The 14,391-nt window shown below is 40.1% G+C and overlaps 2 protein-coding genes across 3 annotated transcripts in view; both read right to left on the bottom strand.

Annotated features, from left to right (window-relative positions):
• Positions 1 to 365, bottom strand: part of arhgap22b (Rho GTPase activating protein 22b) — a 32,859-nt gene extending 32,494 nt beyond the window's left edge. The window contains exon 1 of the mRNA XM_020083066.2: positions 342 to 365. The gene's annotated coding sequence lies outside the window, so the exon portion shown is untranslated. The remainder of the gene's footprint in view (positions 1 to 341) is intronic.
• Positions 366 to 5,338: 4,973 nt separating this feature from the next.
• On the bottom strand, positions 5,339 to 8,071 carry lrrc18b (leucine rich repeat containing 18b). 2 transcript variants are annotated; one of them, XR_011239742.1, is made up of 4 exons: positions 7,936 to 8,071; positions 7,546 to 7,795; positions 6,123 to 6,656; positions 5,339 to 5,976 (listed from the first exon to the last, which is right to left on the bottom strand). XR_011239742.1 is itself a non-coding variant. In XM_020083027.2 (3 exons), exons 1-3 carry the CDS (start codon positions 8,007 to 8,009, stop codon positions 6,363 to 6,365), a joined length of 618 nt encoding a protein of 205 aa, XP_019938586.2. In that variant the 5' UTR covers positions 8,010 to 8,071; the 3' UTR covers positions 6,065 to 6,362. The 2 variants fall into 2 exon arrangements, 1 of the variants encoding a protein (XP_019938586.2); XM_020083027.2 differs by lacking the exon at positions 5,339 to 5,976 and having other exon boundaries at positions 6,065 to 6,656.
• Between the last annotated feature and the right edge of the window lie 6,320 nt (positions 8,072 to 14,391).

Genomic DNA, 14,391 nt, shown 5'->3' on the forward strand with positions numbered 1-14,391 from the left:
CTTGATACTGAGTGAGTGAACAGTGAGGATGGTCCTGAGATCAAGTGTACAAACCTTTGTTTGGACATACAGATATACTTCTCATGTGTTATGTTAACAACATTGGTTGCAGCACCTCAGTATCACAAGCATTAGCATGGCTGTACCATTAGCCAGCATGATAGCATGTTAAGCTAGCACTCACATAAATTCATATAAAGCATTTAATCTTGCAAAAGTGTGCTTATACACAGAGTCACAACATACTGGAAGTGACCTCTAAGACACACAAGCTTTCACAAGCATTTATTCAGTGCTCTTTGGGCACATGTGTGTGGGGTGTTAAATCCACCATCTCTCACCTTAATGCAGGTTCCTGGTCCCACTGGCAAACAGGAAGAGGGGGATTCCAACTCCATTTGTAGAGGGGGGATCTGGAGTGTACCACATGAAACCAGTCCAGAGGGGTGTTTTAACCCTATCACAAAAATGCTCTTTTAAGTGCCCATATAATATAATATAGTGAGATTTCTGTGAAAGCATCAGGTGATGTTACTGTATATATGTATATATACTTTATTTTATTTTATTTTATTTTATTTTATTTTATTTTATTTTATTTTATTTTATTCAATTTCTTATATATTGTTGTTTTTTATATAGTTGTTTTATGTACATAAGTAGTGCACCAATGACACCAAGGCAATTTCCTGTATGTGCAAACATACCTGGCAAATAAAAGAATTCTGATTCTGATTCTGATTCTGAAGATTTTGAATCATGTCTCCTTCGAACATGGCTCAATACTATATGGGATGAATTTGAATTTGAATTTGTTTTGTGCTATTCTGGCCTTTTACCACATGGGCCCTTGAGGTTCACATCTAGAATTACATGTTGCACAGAGAGCACAGCATGAGTGACAAAAACTTCCCACATATTTTTGTAAAGGTTTGCTATTTTACAAATGGGCAAGTTTAGGCTCACATCCATTTTGTACGGGCCAGGAGTGCAGCATCATTACCTAGGGTGGCACGATTCGTAGCCTCTAGAAGCTACAGAAGTTACCAGACATTATTTAACAAGAAGGTAAGGTAACTGCAGGACAGGCATGGGTAAAGTGACAAATTGATTAGATGAGGCTTTTATTCCAGCAGAAAAAAAACCACCCATAGCCTCTGCCATTTCTAAAATGTCTGAAAACATGTCATAACCTTTGAACTCTGACCTTTCAGAAAAGTCTGAGGTAAATACCATTAGAGGGGGCAGAACTCATATGGATTGATTGTTCAAATGGTTGACAGCTCTAAAGAGCGTGCTCTGCTTTCAAGGAGTTTCTTTGCATCATCTCCTCATTTGAAATCTGAATTTCCAACTCTCAGTCTCCCCCTGAAGGCCACACCTAGTCACTGCTGTAGCAGCTGTGCTACAGCAGCCGGGCTTCCCTCCTCCTCCAGTGTGCAGAGGATAATAGCCTTAAGCCCTGCACTGCAATTGAATCAGAGCCGGCCTCACATCAACCACAGCTGCTCTTATTACAGAGCAAAGAGGGAGGGAGATGCGAAGGGGGTGGAGGTGTGTGTGTGTGTGTATATGTGTGTGTGTGCTTGTATGTGTGTGTGTGACACAAAAGCACATTCACACAACCCAACATGCAGCTAAAATGAAAGAGCAAATGCTCAGATAGATCTGAGACACACCACCAAGCCATTCCAAATGAGGCTGACAGAAACAGAGATAGGGGTCGCATGAGCTGAAATGAAACAGTGGACGATGAGGGACACAAGAAAACAAGATGAAGCAGAGCGAGGGAGTGACACACACACATGCACACACACACATGCACAAGCATCCCAAGAAGCCAAAATGAGACAGCAATAAAAAAGCCAACGGTGCCAGTGTTTTGTTAAAGCCTGGGGTTGGAAGACAGCGGTGAGGCCACGCCGTGCTGGGTGTGGCCCTGGGTGTTGCTTCACTCTGACTTTATCATCATCTTTTTGTTATGTTATCATACTGCCGGATGTCGAACTATCGAAAAAGAAAAAGCAGGGCAGACTCAGAGGGTGAATGTTTAAAGCCACACAGCAAGACGAGTGGCACAGTTGCAAACCACCGGAGCAGCAACGTAGCTTCCCTTTTTTTGTTTAGCCATAAACACTGCTCTCTGTTGCTCTCTGTGCACACTTGGCTGGCTCCGTGACTCTTGTATACACAAGCTTTCACATATTTTAGAGCTTGGTCGATTGTCATGCTGCTCCCTCCAGCTTGATGTGGAGGAGAATCAGAACAAGTCCCTGTTAAGTTGGAGCCCTAGTCAGGAGTCAATGGTGTAATTGTGCTTCAAATCCAGATAGCAACTGAACTAACCATACCCACAAACAGTTGCTGGGGCGGCTAGCTCGGAGCATGCTCCTGGCTACAGCTGTGCAGCTGATCCCCTGAATATCACTATGTAATGAAGCGCCACCTGATTCTCAAGGTCACTTGGGCTTTGCCTCCAAAGGTATGACCAGGGTCTAAGGCTGCAGAGACATGTTATGTTGAATATGAAATCAGGGTCACTGAAGGTGTTTAAAATATTGATAGAGACGATGATCAAATTTTCATATTGGCAGGGATGGCTTGCACTAAAACAGACCCATGGGTGGCTGCTGAGAGTGTGACTGTTGACTTAGCATTATTTATTGATCACCAGCCACTGACTGTGATGGGCCACATCAATCAGTCATCAGCAGTGATAGAGCAGCTGTATTGACATAAACTCTGTTGCTCTAAATAACTGAATTTAAATCATATATATATATATAACACAAGGGTGGGGCGGTATGACTATTTCATATCTTAAACAAGTATTAGAAGTATGAGGGAAAAAATCAGAGCCTTAGAGAATAATATCACAATATTTTCAAAAAAGTAAGAATTTTACAACAGCCATAACTTTGCAAGAATAAAGTTGTTATATTGCAAAAAATGAAGTTGTAATGTACAAGAATAAAGTGAAAGTTGTAATTCTTGGCCATGTGTCATATTAAAGGGAGAATATCATAGATCAGCCTGTTGCCTGTGTTCAAATGTGGAATGTGGAGCATTTAATATTGTATTAATATAGTGTTGAAAGTTAAATATCTCAGCCCTGTTCCGCAGCTCGTATATAATTAACTCCTGCTTCCCTAAAATTCTGTCCAACATCAAATTCATCTTGCAGCCACAGAATAACCATGTGTAAGCGGGAAAATGCTGCACGTAAATAGATTTTCTTTCAGTAACAGTCCAGTGGCTGCAGCCCTCATCCTTTCATCAAAAGAGAGACAATTACTTTTGTCTTCATGAAGAGAGTATTGAGACTGACTGAGGAGACATAGAGCAGACAGGTGTTTCCCATGTGTCTGCCTCTGTCTGTCTCTGTCTCCCTGCCCCCTTCACCCTCCCTTACCACTCTGTCACTGACAATTACCAGAGGGCCATGATGTCATCCACTAATGGTTATGTGAGAAGCTGAAAGGAAGGCAGACTTTGGCGTTTGCAATATGGATGGTGACCCAGACTGTGTGTCTGTCTCTTTGTCTGAATTCTCTCAGTCAGTGTTTTTGTCAGTTGTTGAAGCGGTTTTCAGAAAATGAGTTTCTCTCAAGGTTGGAACAATACAATCAGATTTGTGACGTGTCTCCACTTCTCCACTATCCACAAATGAAGCTGAATTATCCTGGATAAGAACACTGCCATTGGTTTGTTTGAAGCCAGCACTGGAGATCGGGGGATGGAGTTACAGTACCGAGGTCATTTTGATACAGACACAAGACCAATCATGAGTCAGTGTGAGCTGAGCCATGTTGTTTCACCCAGTTTGCTTTTTTATCTCCGCCCAAAAGCCTTGAGCCCTATGTCACTATGTTAAAGATCGGATCTGCTTTGATATTGTATGGGGTTTTACTTGGGTGATGCCCTAACCCTTACATTTTTTTAAATCCTGCTAACTAAAAAACACACACAGATGAAAATATAACATAATAAAAATGAAACCTATCTGAGAAAAATTTAATTGAACAAACATTAGTGTGATAGGTACTACCATCCACCAATAACATGGAGGAGGCAGGATTTATGACCTGTACTGCAGCCAGCCACCAGGTGGTGATCCAGATGCTTTGGTTTCATTTTTGGGGAGTAGTCATCTTTATTTACAATCTATGACAACACATGATCACTCACATTACACGGTCATGACATGTGATATGATCTTCATCTAAATCACAGGTGGAGACAAATGCAATGTGCTGAAGCTCATAACACATAATCATTTATTATCTTTAGGGTCTTTTTACATTACTTGGGGAAAGCCCCATAAGGATTTTTTTACCTCCTAGTTTAATTTCTCATAATTTCTCAAAGTCCTTTGCGGCCTTTGCTCTATCTCAGCAAATAACTGAGCCGTCGCAATGCAATCAAAATGAATTAGATTTTATTTGTGGCCACATGGCTTTGCCTCTGCAGCACTTCTGTTTCATTCATTCTGCTGCCTCCTATGTGTGTCAGGGTGATTGATGACCAGCAAGAGCGGGGGGGTGATGGAATGGCAGAGGAAAAAAGCAGCAGGTGTGTGTGTGTGTGTGTGTGTGTGCTATTGATTTTCAATAGCTCTGTCAATGTCCATGTGCACGGAACGTTTGACAAAGAGCATCGGTTGAGATGTGACGAATCTCCAGCAAGCTGCAAGAGCTGCTCAAATAAAAATCAACAGAGGGATGATTAACCACTGTGAATAATAAATGAACAGATATATATGCAGTGTTTAATTATGGCTTGTATTTTTGGTGCAGAAGGATGAATATACAAGCTTAGACGATTGTTGTGCTTTGCCAAGGAGGTTATGTTTTCACTCCTGTGTGAAATTTGGTGCAGCTTGATTCAATGTAAGGGGACTGTTGGGCCCTTGTGGAATATCTGCTCTACTAAATCCAGTTCTTCTGGCCCCTGATTTAGAAAAATCCAAGATCTACCACTGAGCTATGTGCTACTTGTATACAATTGGTATTACTGGAGTATTCCACTAGAGGGCAAACTACAGAACTCAGACTACTGTATACAGAGCTTCTAGGTTTGCATTCTGTAAATTAAAAAAAGACGAGGTTAGGTTAGCTAACATTACTTCTGAGATTATGGCAGAAAAATCTGCCGCTACAATTCCCCAACTGTTCGTGTGCATATTGCATCTTGTGGACACGTGCGCAGGATACGTGATGCAGTCATGATGCATACAAATAAATCTATATGGTGTAAATATTTCTTTAACTGTGACAAACCAGGAAATTCCATGAAATTGATGCTGTGCAGATATAAATACAACAGAGGTTACAGAAAGGACTAACTAAAACATCTTAATTGCAGCAGCATGTGTTGCATGTTGTACATGGTTGAAGTGTCACATCCATCATAATCTCAACTCCCAGAGGTTCATCAGTAAGTAGGAGCAATTTATAGCCCTCTGCTCTCTGTCCTTCACGTTTTCCCTGTAACACTGCTGCCTCACAATACAGCTGTCAATACCAGGCACTTGTCCCTTTAATAGGTCTATCTTCTGCGATCTTAATCCAGTCTACTCAGCTCTCTTCAGCTCAGCCAAGTGGTGAAAACCAAATGACATGGCCCTCCGAGGTTATTCCGTGTTAACATTGTAGAGTGTTTGTGTGGACACAGGAAGGCAGATGACAGCTGAGCGAAAAGGCATTGATCTCAATCTGTAGGTAAACAGGAGTAAACAGCGAGCAGAAGCTGTGACCTTCATCTTCTTAGCAAACAGTGTCTTCTAACACAAAATGGTGTATAAAAGAATGTTAATGTAAAAGAATGATGGTATAGAGCTGGTGAGTTGTCCGTCATTGCGCTCTTCAGCGAGACACTTGATCCTATATGACTTGAAGAGTGACTCAATGTGGGTGAAAGTATAGAGAAGACAGAATGTCCAGAGATTATCCAGAGTCAGTGCATGGTTGAGAGAAGCTTCCATAAAACAAAAAAGCACAAGAGCTATTAGAGCTCCACATCCACATTATAGTATTGTAAAATCATTGTGATTTCCACTGCAAAGAAATGTTGGAACTATGACCATGTTTAATATGTATCCAACTCTGTAAGATTATATATACCTCTGCGGCGAGAAAGACCGGGGACACTTGAGCGCCATCAGGTATCAGATCTGACTAGTTAAAATGTAAACAACAGTGCAAAGACTATTAATTATGAATGATAACAATTAATTGGCATTACACTAATGGCTACGTATCTGCTCCATCATCCATCTTCTTCCTCGCAATTATTCAGACAGTCCTCACACAGGAAGCTCTTTTTGACCAGACAAAGTTTCTGTCGTGTATGACTCATGGCTGTTAATCCTCAGTGAGGATGGGGTTCCTGTCCAGGTTGACCCTCTCCAGTTTCTTCAGCCTTGAGAGACAGTGGGGTTTGCGGGTGAACTGATTGTCAGAGAGGCCGATGTAGCGAAGCTCCGTCAAATCTCCGATGGAACCGGGAAGAACCTTTAGCTGGTTCATACCCAAGTGCAGAGTCTGGAGGTTGTTTAGCAGGCCAAGTTCTTTGGGAACCCCCTTCAGACAGTTATTACACAGGTTCAAAGCCTGCAGATTTTTGAGGTGGTAGATTGTCGCAGGGAGCTGCTCCAGCTGCAACACAAACAGGTACAATGTGGTTTGAGTGGCCAGCAGTAAGTCTGCTGACAGTCCCATCTTCTTCTACGCTCTAGAATAAACTACAGCTGTGGTCAGTAAGTGGGTCAAACCACAAAATCACAACCACATCATTTTGATAATTGTTTTTCACCATATCGAACTCCATCATGGCAGCAACATTCAAAGAATCACCTAATGTTTGGCAATTTGTCTGCAAAGAAAAGCACTGTTTGTTTTGTTGCTGTAATGCTTTGTATCAAGGGGAATTATCAAGCTTTTATTTTGATAAGTTGTAATCCTGACCTTGAAGATTGTGTCACTTGGTAAACAGACCTCTGAAATAGCCAACATGCAATGTTTAATCAAAATAACAGCAGCTCAGTAAATCCTTTAAATTCATATATAATATATGTTATATTTATGAAAAATATTGACAATAATATATTCATTGCACACAAACCAGGTACGATGAACGCAACATTTTCTAACTTCACTGTGCACTATAGAGTCTGCACACAATGTCCAGCAACCAAACAATAAAAAAGTGACAGTATCTTGTAGAACTGTTTGAAGAGGATAAGTAATAGTTCTGAAGTAGCTCCAGAACATTAACATAGGCCAAGCAAACAGCTCATTCAATATTAGACAGGTTTAGAACTGGCACTGCATTAGCTTGATAAATTCGCTTGCAAATCAGTTTGGTCATCCTGAGTACACTACCAAAATCACAATATAAATATAACTGGTGCAAAGCCCATTTGGATAAAACCCTGGTCAGGTGTTTAACCATACAAGCCACTGCTTTAACAGAAGGTCATTCTGTATCAATAGCAAAGTGGTAGAATCACATAACTGAGTGTCCTCAGCTAACTGTAGTACTCACTTTGTTGCTGTGCAGGTCCAAGACGTTGATGTTTTCCATAGTTTCACAGAAATCTGGAAGCTTTTTGATCAGGTTCCTGCTCAGGTTCACCTCATCCCTACCGTACAGCATCAGGACTTCCTTTGGCACTGTGGTGATGCCCCTGAAACTAAGGTCCAGGCGCCATTTGTTGTCCAACAACATCTCTTGGCACTGCTGAGCCATTTTCAAGGTAACTGCCTTAGTTTTTTTCTTTCCTGCTGCCATGCTGCTGCAGGAAGACATAATGGTCTCTAGTTAATAGTGTTCAGTGATATATGTGACAGACGAGGTGACAGCAGATTATGTTAACAAAACAGTTGAATACATTTTATTTTAGTGTATTCATTTTTTTCTGAAGCACTTTGTTACCTTTTTTCGATGGGCACTATAAAAAATAAAGTTATCATTATATTCATCAAAGCGAGTAGCATCTCCATCTTCATAGGTAAAAGGTGAGATCATAGGTTCTACATCAAACAAGAACCCACTCCAACAAAGAAAGACAAAGTAGATTGTGGTAATGCATATTGATGTCGATTGCAGCCCACCAAATACACCGAACAAAGGAGAAGGTCATTTTTTGGCTCAGAAGAATATGAAGAACAGAGGTTAATAAAGAGTCTGTTTTTATTGCAAATGATATGGTTTGGAAGAGCTAATGATTTAATTAAACTTCATATGAATAGCATGTATGACGTATAATATGATCAAAGACTTTTTATTTTATCAAAGTAAGAGTTGAGACAGCTTTATCAGGGAGGTATATGGTGGAAGATGGTACTCCTCAGGGCAGCGTCATTAGTCCAATATTGTTTTCCATTAATGATTTTCTTTCAAGTTCAGGGTGATATTGGGCGTTCGCTTTTTGCTGATGAACGGAGCCTTGGGAAGTAATATTAAGCATATTATGGTAAAAAAAACAAGAGGCAATTAATGTGGTAGAAAAATGGTCATATTCATGGGGCTTCAAGTTCTCAGTGAAAAAAACCAAAGCGTTACTGTTCACTAGAAAAAGAGGTGTTGCTAAGTATGCATGGACAAAGAATACAACTAGTGAAAGTCTTGAGGTTTTTGGGTGTGTGGTTAGACGCTCAGCTCACATGGAATGAACATACACAAGGTATGTTGTGTAAAAATGTAATGTAAAAAAAATATTATTGTGATGAAATGTCTAACAGAGTAAGAATGGGGAGCAAGCAGGCTGTCAATAAAAAAATATTTATGTAGCGCTCATTAGATCTGTGCTAAGCTACGGTTGTATCGCGTATGATTCAGCAGCTATTAGGACGTTGACACAGGGGTCAACAACAGCCAGAGAAAAAAATATTCACGTTTTAACATTTTATAAATTAACAGGCTTAAACATACATTCAAATGGAATTTAAATTGGCCAGCATTTTCTGATGGCGTCAAAGCAAATCAGCTCAGCTCTAGCCATGCATCTTTCTCTGTCTCTCTTCCTCATGTCTTTCTTTTTCATGAGGATAAATTTGAGGTTTCTGGTCTTACAAAGCTCATTCAGTTATGCTGAACGGCTAACCTGCTCCGGGTCAGGTTAAGTTAGAGATAAGAGATCCAACAGTATAAGAGCTTCCTTAATAACTGGAAGAAACCTCTAGCAGAAACAGAAACGGTGAGCAAAGAAAAATGGGAAGGAGAGGGGAGATGGGTGTAAAAGAGGTGAGAGAAGATAGAGAGAAATAGGGGTAGGGGGAGATAGAAGAGAGAGAGAGACCAGGAACAGATTAACCACTGACTCTCTGCATAGCTCTCTGTTTCTTTACTTGTGGGAGTTACTGACATTGCTGCACTGGGTGTGTTGATGTGCTGCAGGATAACAAGATATAGTTGTATGCTGTAATATTTCCCTTTGAGTAGGTTTATCCTATGGAATTAAATATTTATTTGCAGGGGGGGATCGATAGTTTACAGATTTACATTGTGACATCCGCTATTCCTCCCCCCAAGAGTCTCTCTGAGTCTCAAACAGTCACCAACTGACACCATAAGGGAAGTTTAAAACAATGTCTGCTTGGTTAAGTCAATCCCGCTGCTAACACACACAATACAACTCAATCTGTTTCCAGATGCTCCAGACGCATCCTGTCATCAGAGCGCCAAATGTGCACATTAAGAAATAGGTCCATATGTTTTTATCGATTAGTAATTGCAAACGTTTCCATTACAGTGTGTCCTCAGAGTCAGTGCAGACTCATTATAGAGGCGACATCATGTGAGTAAGTGAAGCCTTTTATCCAGGAGGCTTCTTCAGATCAATAGATCATGTTGGTAAAAAACAGATTAATCTCTTGTGGCCCCGAGTTATTTATCTCTTTCCCATGCATTATTATATTGTGGTCACGTAATGTATTAATTCCCAAATGTGACTGGCGGGCTCTCTAACACGTTCACACAATCAGAGCCAGTTCACTTGTCCATGTCTGTGATTGGTTATACGCAGGAAACACCGTCCCTTTCATGTGGACGCGCTCAGATGTTGATGAAGAAAACCTGGGTCGACTTAATGAGTTGGTAACCAGCTGCGTGTGACTGACTATCATTTGCTTACATCTACTGATTTGCAACTTAATGAGTGCGGAAGACCTTGTGCTATGTTCTAAAATAACATTGTTCAGCCAGCTGTAACAGTAAGGTCGAGTAACGTTATAACTCATGGTTCCATTCACCAACACTTTACAATCAGTGAACACCACCGCTCAAGAACAATATTGTGGTGTTTCAACAGGAAAAGCAGATAAGCAGAATAAACATAAAAAAAAAAAACTGAATATAAGTTGAAAGGGTTTCTTTCTTACCTGTAAGAGTTTGTAGTAACCTAAACCTTCTCTGTTGTGTGGTAGCTCTCTTTTTGGCGGCTTTGCTGTTGTGGCCTGGACTCACTTCACCAGCCAATGGACATTTGAGTTAATGTGTTGCCAGGCGACTGATGTTTGGTTTGCATGTATTTAAATCCTGGGAGCAGCTAGAGTAAGGTAGTCTGCTCCTCTGTGTGGAAGAGAGGAAGAAGTGATATTTCCTTCAACTGGTATTGCTGGGCCTCTAAACTGCAAAGCAGCAACTGTGTCTGGTTGCCAGCGTGGAGGCATAAAAACTACATTTTTAAACAGAAAATTATTGTTTTGATCTTGAACAGTGCAAAGTTAAAAAAACACAAACTAAAATAATTTTTAACTTTAAAGAATTGTAGAGTTGATTAAAAAATAAAATTTTAAGACAGAGATTCAACCTTTGCCCTTTGATTCCGGCTTCTGTGTTAGTAAATAGTTTCCAGTCTGACCCATTTATAAATCTTTGATACAGTCTATGTATGCGCGTGCAATGTGTGAATAATGTATCACACCACCTCAGACATTAATCAGCGGTGACCTGAATTGGTCTGATGCCTTTCATATGATGCACTTTCCCTCAAATATGAAAGCAGCGACACAGTAACTCCAACTGGCCAGCAGGTGATGCTGCCTCTGTACAAATCAGAGCGCCTAACTTGAAATCAGCAAAGCTCACAGAAAGACATGCTTGATAAGTCTGGAGGGATTTTTTTAGACAGAATTTTTCTTTTTACTCTTATTTAGAACAGTTGGAAAAAAATTATAAATAAGCAGATGCATTTTTAAACGTCAAACGGTACCTGAAGCAGTGGTGGAGAAAGTTCTCAAACATTTAACTTAAATAAAACTACAAATAAATAGACAAAGATAGATTCAAGTAAAAGTAACACATAGTAAGTACTTTCTTATCTATACTTGAAGTATTACAAGTGAAAGTACTTGCAGAGTGTAGTCTATTCTCTCCTATTCAATTGTCTATTATCTCATTAATGTGCCAAAGTATATTTTGTTAGATACAAGAATAATGCAGACTCTGTCATATTAATAAATAAGGTGATAATACTGAACACTTTGTTATAATATCAAGTCTCGGCCTCTTCTGAATCCATTTTAGTTGTTTCCTCACCAGTGCTGCTACAGGAGGCGGGGTCTAATGTTACTTGCCCACTCTGATTGGATCTTGTTATTGCTTACTTAAAAAATATAAATGTGAACCTGTATTATAAAGCATTGTAAAAAGGCAGTAGAGTCGAAAGTACTGACATTTGCTTAGTACAGATACTTGAAAAATGTACTCAGTAAATGTACTTGTTAAGTCCTAACACTGGCTGGAAGTTATTTAACCATGTGGTTTGACTCTCACTATTAACACAGATTGACAGAGTATTTCCTTCTGTGCTTACTTCAAGGTCTTACTTCTCACCAAGACTGCTGGTAAAATACATTTTTAGTTAGTGCCCAACAAAGTAAAAAGATACATATCCCAACAAACCAGTTTCAACCCACACTAGGTCATACGATCAGGGCATGACTGGAGAGTAGATGGTTTCCTAGAAGCTGCATTATAAATGTAAGTATTTCAGTTGTAAGAGCTTTACTAGCACAAACTTAGTAACTATTCTAATCTTTTTAATGGTTTTATATTATGTTGCATGTAAAGACTGACTTCAAACATGGCAGTAAATACAGGCAGAAGAAAATCTGCTTGGGTTAACAGTTAGACTCCACCATCAGGGCAAAGGCAGCCATGGTATTGAAGCGTGTGGAAAAAGTGGCCACATATTTCTTCTCAATGTTAAACTACAGACAAGCCCAAGGTCCTTTCGTCACTCAGCCCCGCTTGTTTATTTCTTCCCTTTCTTGTTTGTTTCTCCTGAAACGGGAGGCTACAATAATGAGGCCTGTTGGCCTGAGTCATTTCCCTCAGCAGTGCGACTTACAGGTCGGCAGATAACCAGGTCACACTGGAGGAAACAGTGATGTTTGTGTTATTGGACACAAACATCACCCATGTATCTTGTTTACTATGTGTTGTTTATACTAATAATGAATGAATCAATGTTCCTGCTCAGATTTATGACTTGAGACTGTTTAATTTACACAGCTCATGATTTAAATAGAATAAAAATCATTCAACAGCTTTTATGTAATTCTATTAAATATGGCTTTAAAGTAAATATGGTACATTTATGTGGAAGATGATCATGTTTCTGATGTTTAAGCTCAGCATCATAAATAACATCTTTGTGTTCATCTTGCCTGCAAAGGATTGAAACCATAGACCGTTTATGAAGATGGTTGACATGTCTGCTCCCCAGAACTGAAGCCAAAGTGTCTCGATCGCCAACTGGAGGCTGGCTTGAGTGAAGATCATAAATCCTGCCTCCTCCATGTAAATAAAAGGGACATAAATCAAACTGGAAAGTCATATATTTCATAAATATAGGACAGAAAAAGGACTTCATCCCTGTCAGGGTCACAGAATTGACCACGGCGCTGGGTGCAGGCCCCAACTTTGTGATTATCCCTCCCCAGCATGCTCCTGCACACACTGTGTCTTCATGCATCATTTAGCCTTTCTAATTCAAAACATAGTGAAGCTGCTTTTGTGCAGAGAGGAGTGATCTCTTGTTGGAGATGTTTAGGAAAGTTGGCACCACGGGGGCAGAGGCATTTATGTGTTTAACCTAAGCTTCAAGTGGATGTGGCTTTCATTTTTTTAAACTACAGGACTGTTGAGTTGTCTTTGCTTCCCTGGAGCAGTTTTACAAGTTATAGTTCCTCAAAAGAATATCACCTGTCACAATGTAAACAAAGCACTACTCCATAGCCAAGGGAAACCTCATCCTGACTTCATCACTACTTTCCTCACTGACTGTTAAGCATCTTGAAAATCATAGTACAATGATGTCACCATTCTGAGCAGCCCAGAGGGGTGACAGGCATCCATCCGGTGAGCCTCAGACAGGCTGTTTCCCATTAGTTCTGCTTGGCTTCCTGTTCCATACATCAGTGGAGGGAAAAGCAGCACCGAGAGATGACAGTCAGGATTGCTGCAGACTGATAAATCCAGTAATGAAATGCATCATCAGTGCCTGCATGTGGGCGAGACTACAGGATGATAAAGCTGTTGGATTCAAAACAAGAGGCAGGCTCTCTGAGTTTGCAATAAGCTGTGAAGAGCTATTAATTGCTTCGCTTTTTTCTAGAACTCTTTTTGTGTTTAACGTGCGTTACAACTGCTGCCAGTTGGTTTTTTAAACATTAGAAATACCAAATGATATAATCAACTATTTTTGAGAAACAAATTCTTTGAAAGTTTAACATTTGACAGACTTTTAAGTAAGTAAACCTGCTTCTCTTGCCGATTTCAGATCTACTTTACAATAAATAAAAAGGATAAAAGCTGCTTTTCCCAATGTTTTCTTATTTGCTTCATCCTATTGAAAAATGGAAAACAAACAGAGCACCTCCAAATTTATGATCAGATGAACAACATGTCACTGGAATGATCCTAATATTATGAGAATAAAGTCACAAATATACAAAATAAAAAAACAAAAAAAAAGTATTTCAGAATATAATCAGCAAGGAGAACCAGAGGTGGCAAACATACACATATTATTTACTCAAGTAGCAGTAGAAGTCCCAAAATCTGGTTTAACTTAAGTAAATAATTGCAAGGGGGAATTGATTTCGTCTTTTGAGGCAGTACTTTGTCCTTCTGTGCATGTGAGGATCAAACAGCTAGAGGCCTGCTGGGTTTGGAGACCAGCAGGCACTGTCCCAATGGGCCCGGTTCAGGACATGACCAGCAGTGCTGTATACTTACAGAAGGGATCACAGAGGACGAGTCAACTTTCCAACAAGGACTGACCTTTCCGTGCTGAACACTGGACACGAGTTGCTTACAAGACATTGAGTTCGGTGCCTGACTCTCATCCCTACTTCCTGTGATTTCCACTTGCTGAGGTCT

This window comes from Paralichthys olivaceus, chromosome 21, assembly GCF_024713975.1.
Source record: "Paralichthys olivaceus isolate ysfri-2021 chromosome 21, ASM2471397v2, whole genome shotgun sequence".
NCBI classification, from domain to species: Eukaryota; Metazoa; Chordata; class Actinopteri; order Pleuronectiformes; family Paralichthyidae; genus Paralichthys; species Paralichthys olivaceus.

What these genes read in the sequence shown, in the direction of transcription:
- lrrc18b (XM_020083027.2), bottom strand. Translation starts at nt 8,009, where the DNA reads ATGAAGATGGAGATGCTACTCGCTTTGATGAATATAATGATAACTTTA. An exon ending in ATAGTGCCCATCGAAAAAAG is followed by an intron (nt 7,796 to 7,935) that starts GTAACAAAGTGC and finishes GTCTTCCTGCAG; the next exon opens with CAGCATGGCAGCAGGAAAGA. An exon ending in TGGACCTGCACAGCAACAAA is followed by an intron (nt 6,657 to 7,545) that starts GTGAGTACTACA and finishes TTTGTGTTGCAG; the next exon opens with CTGGAGCAGCTCCCTGCGAC.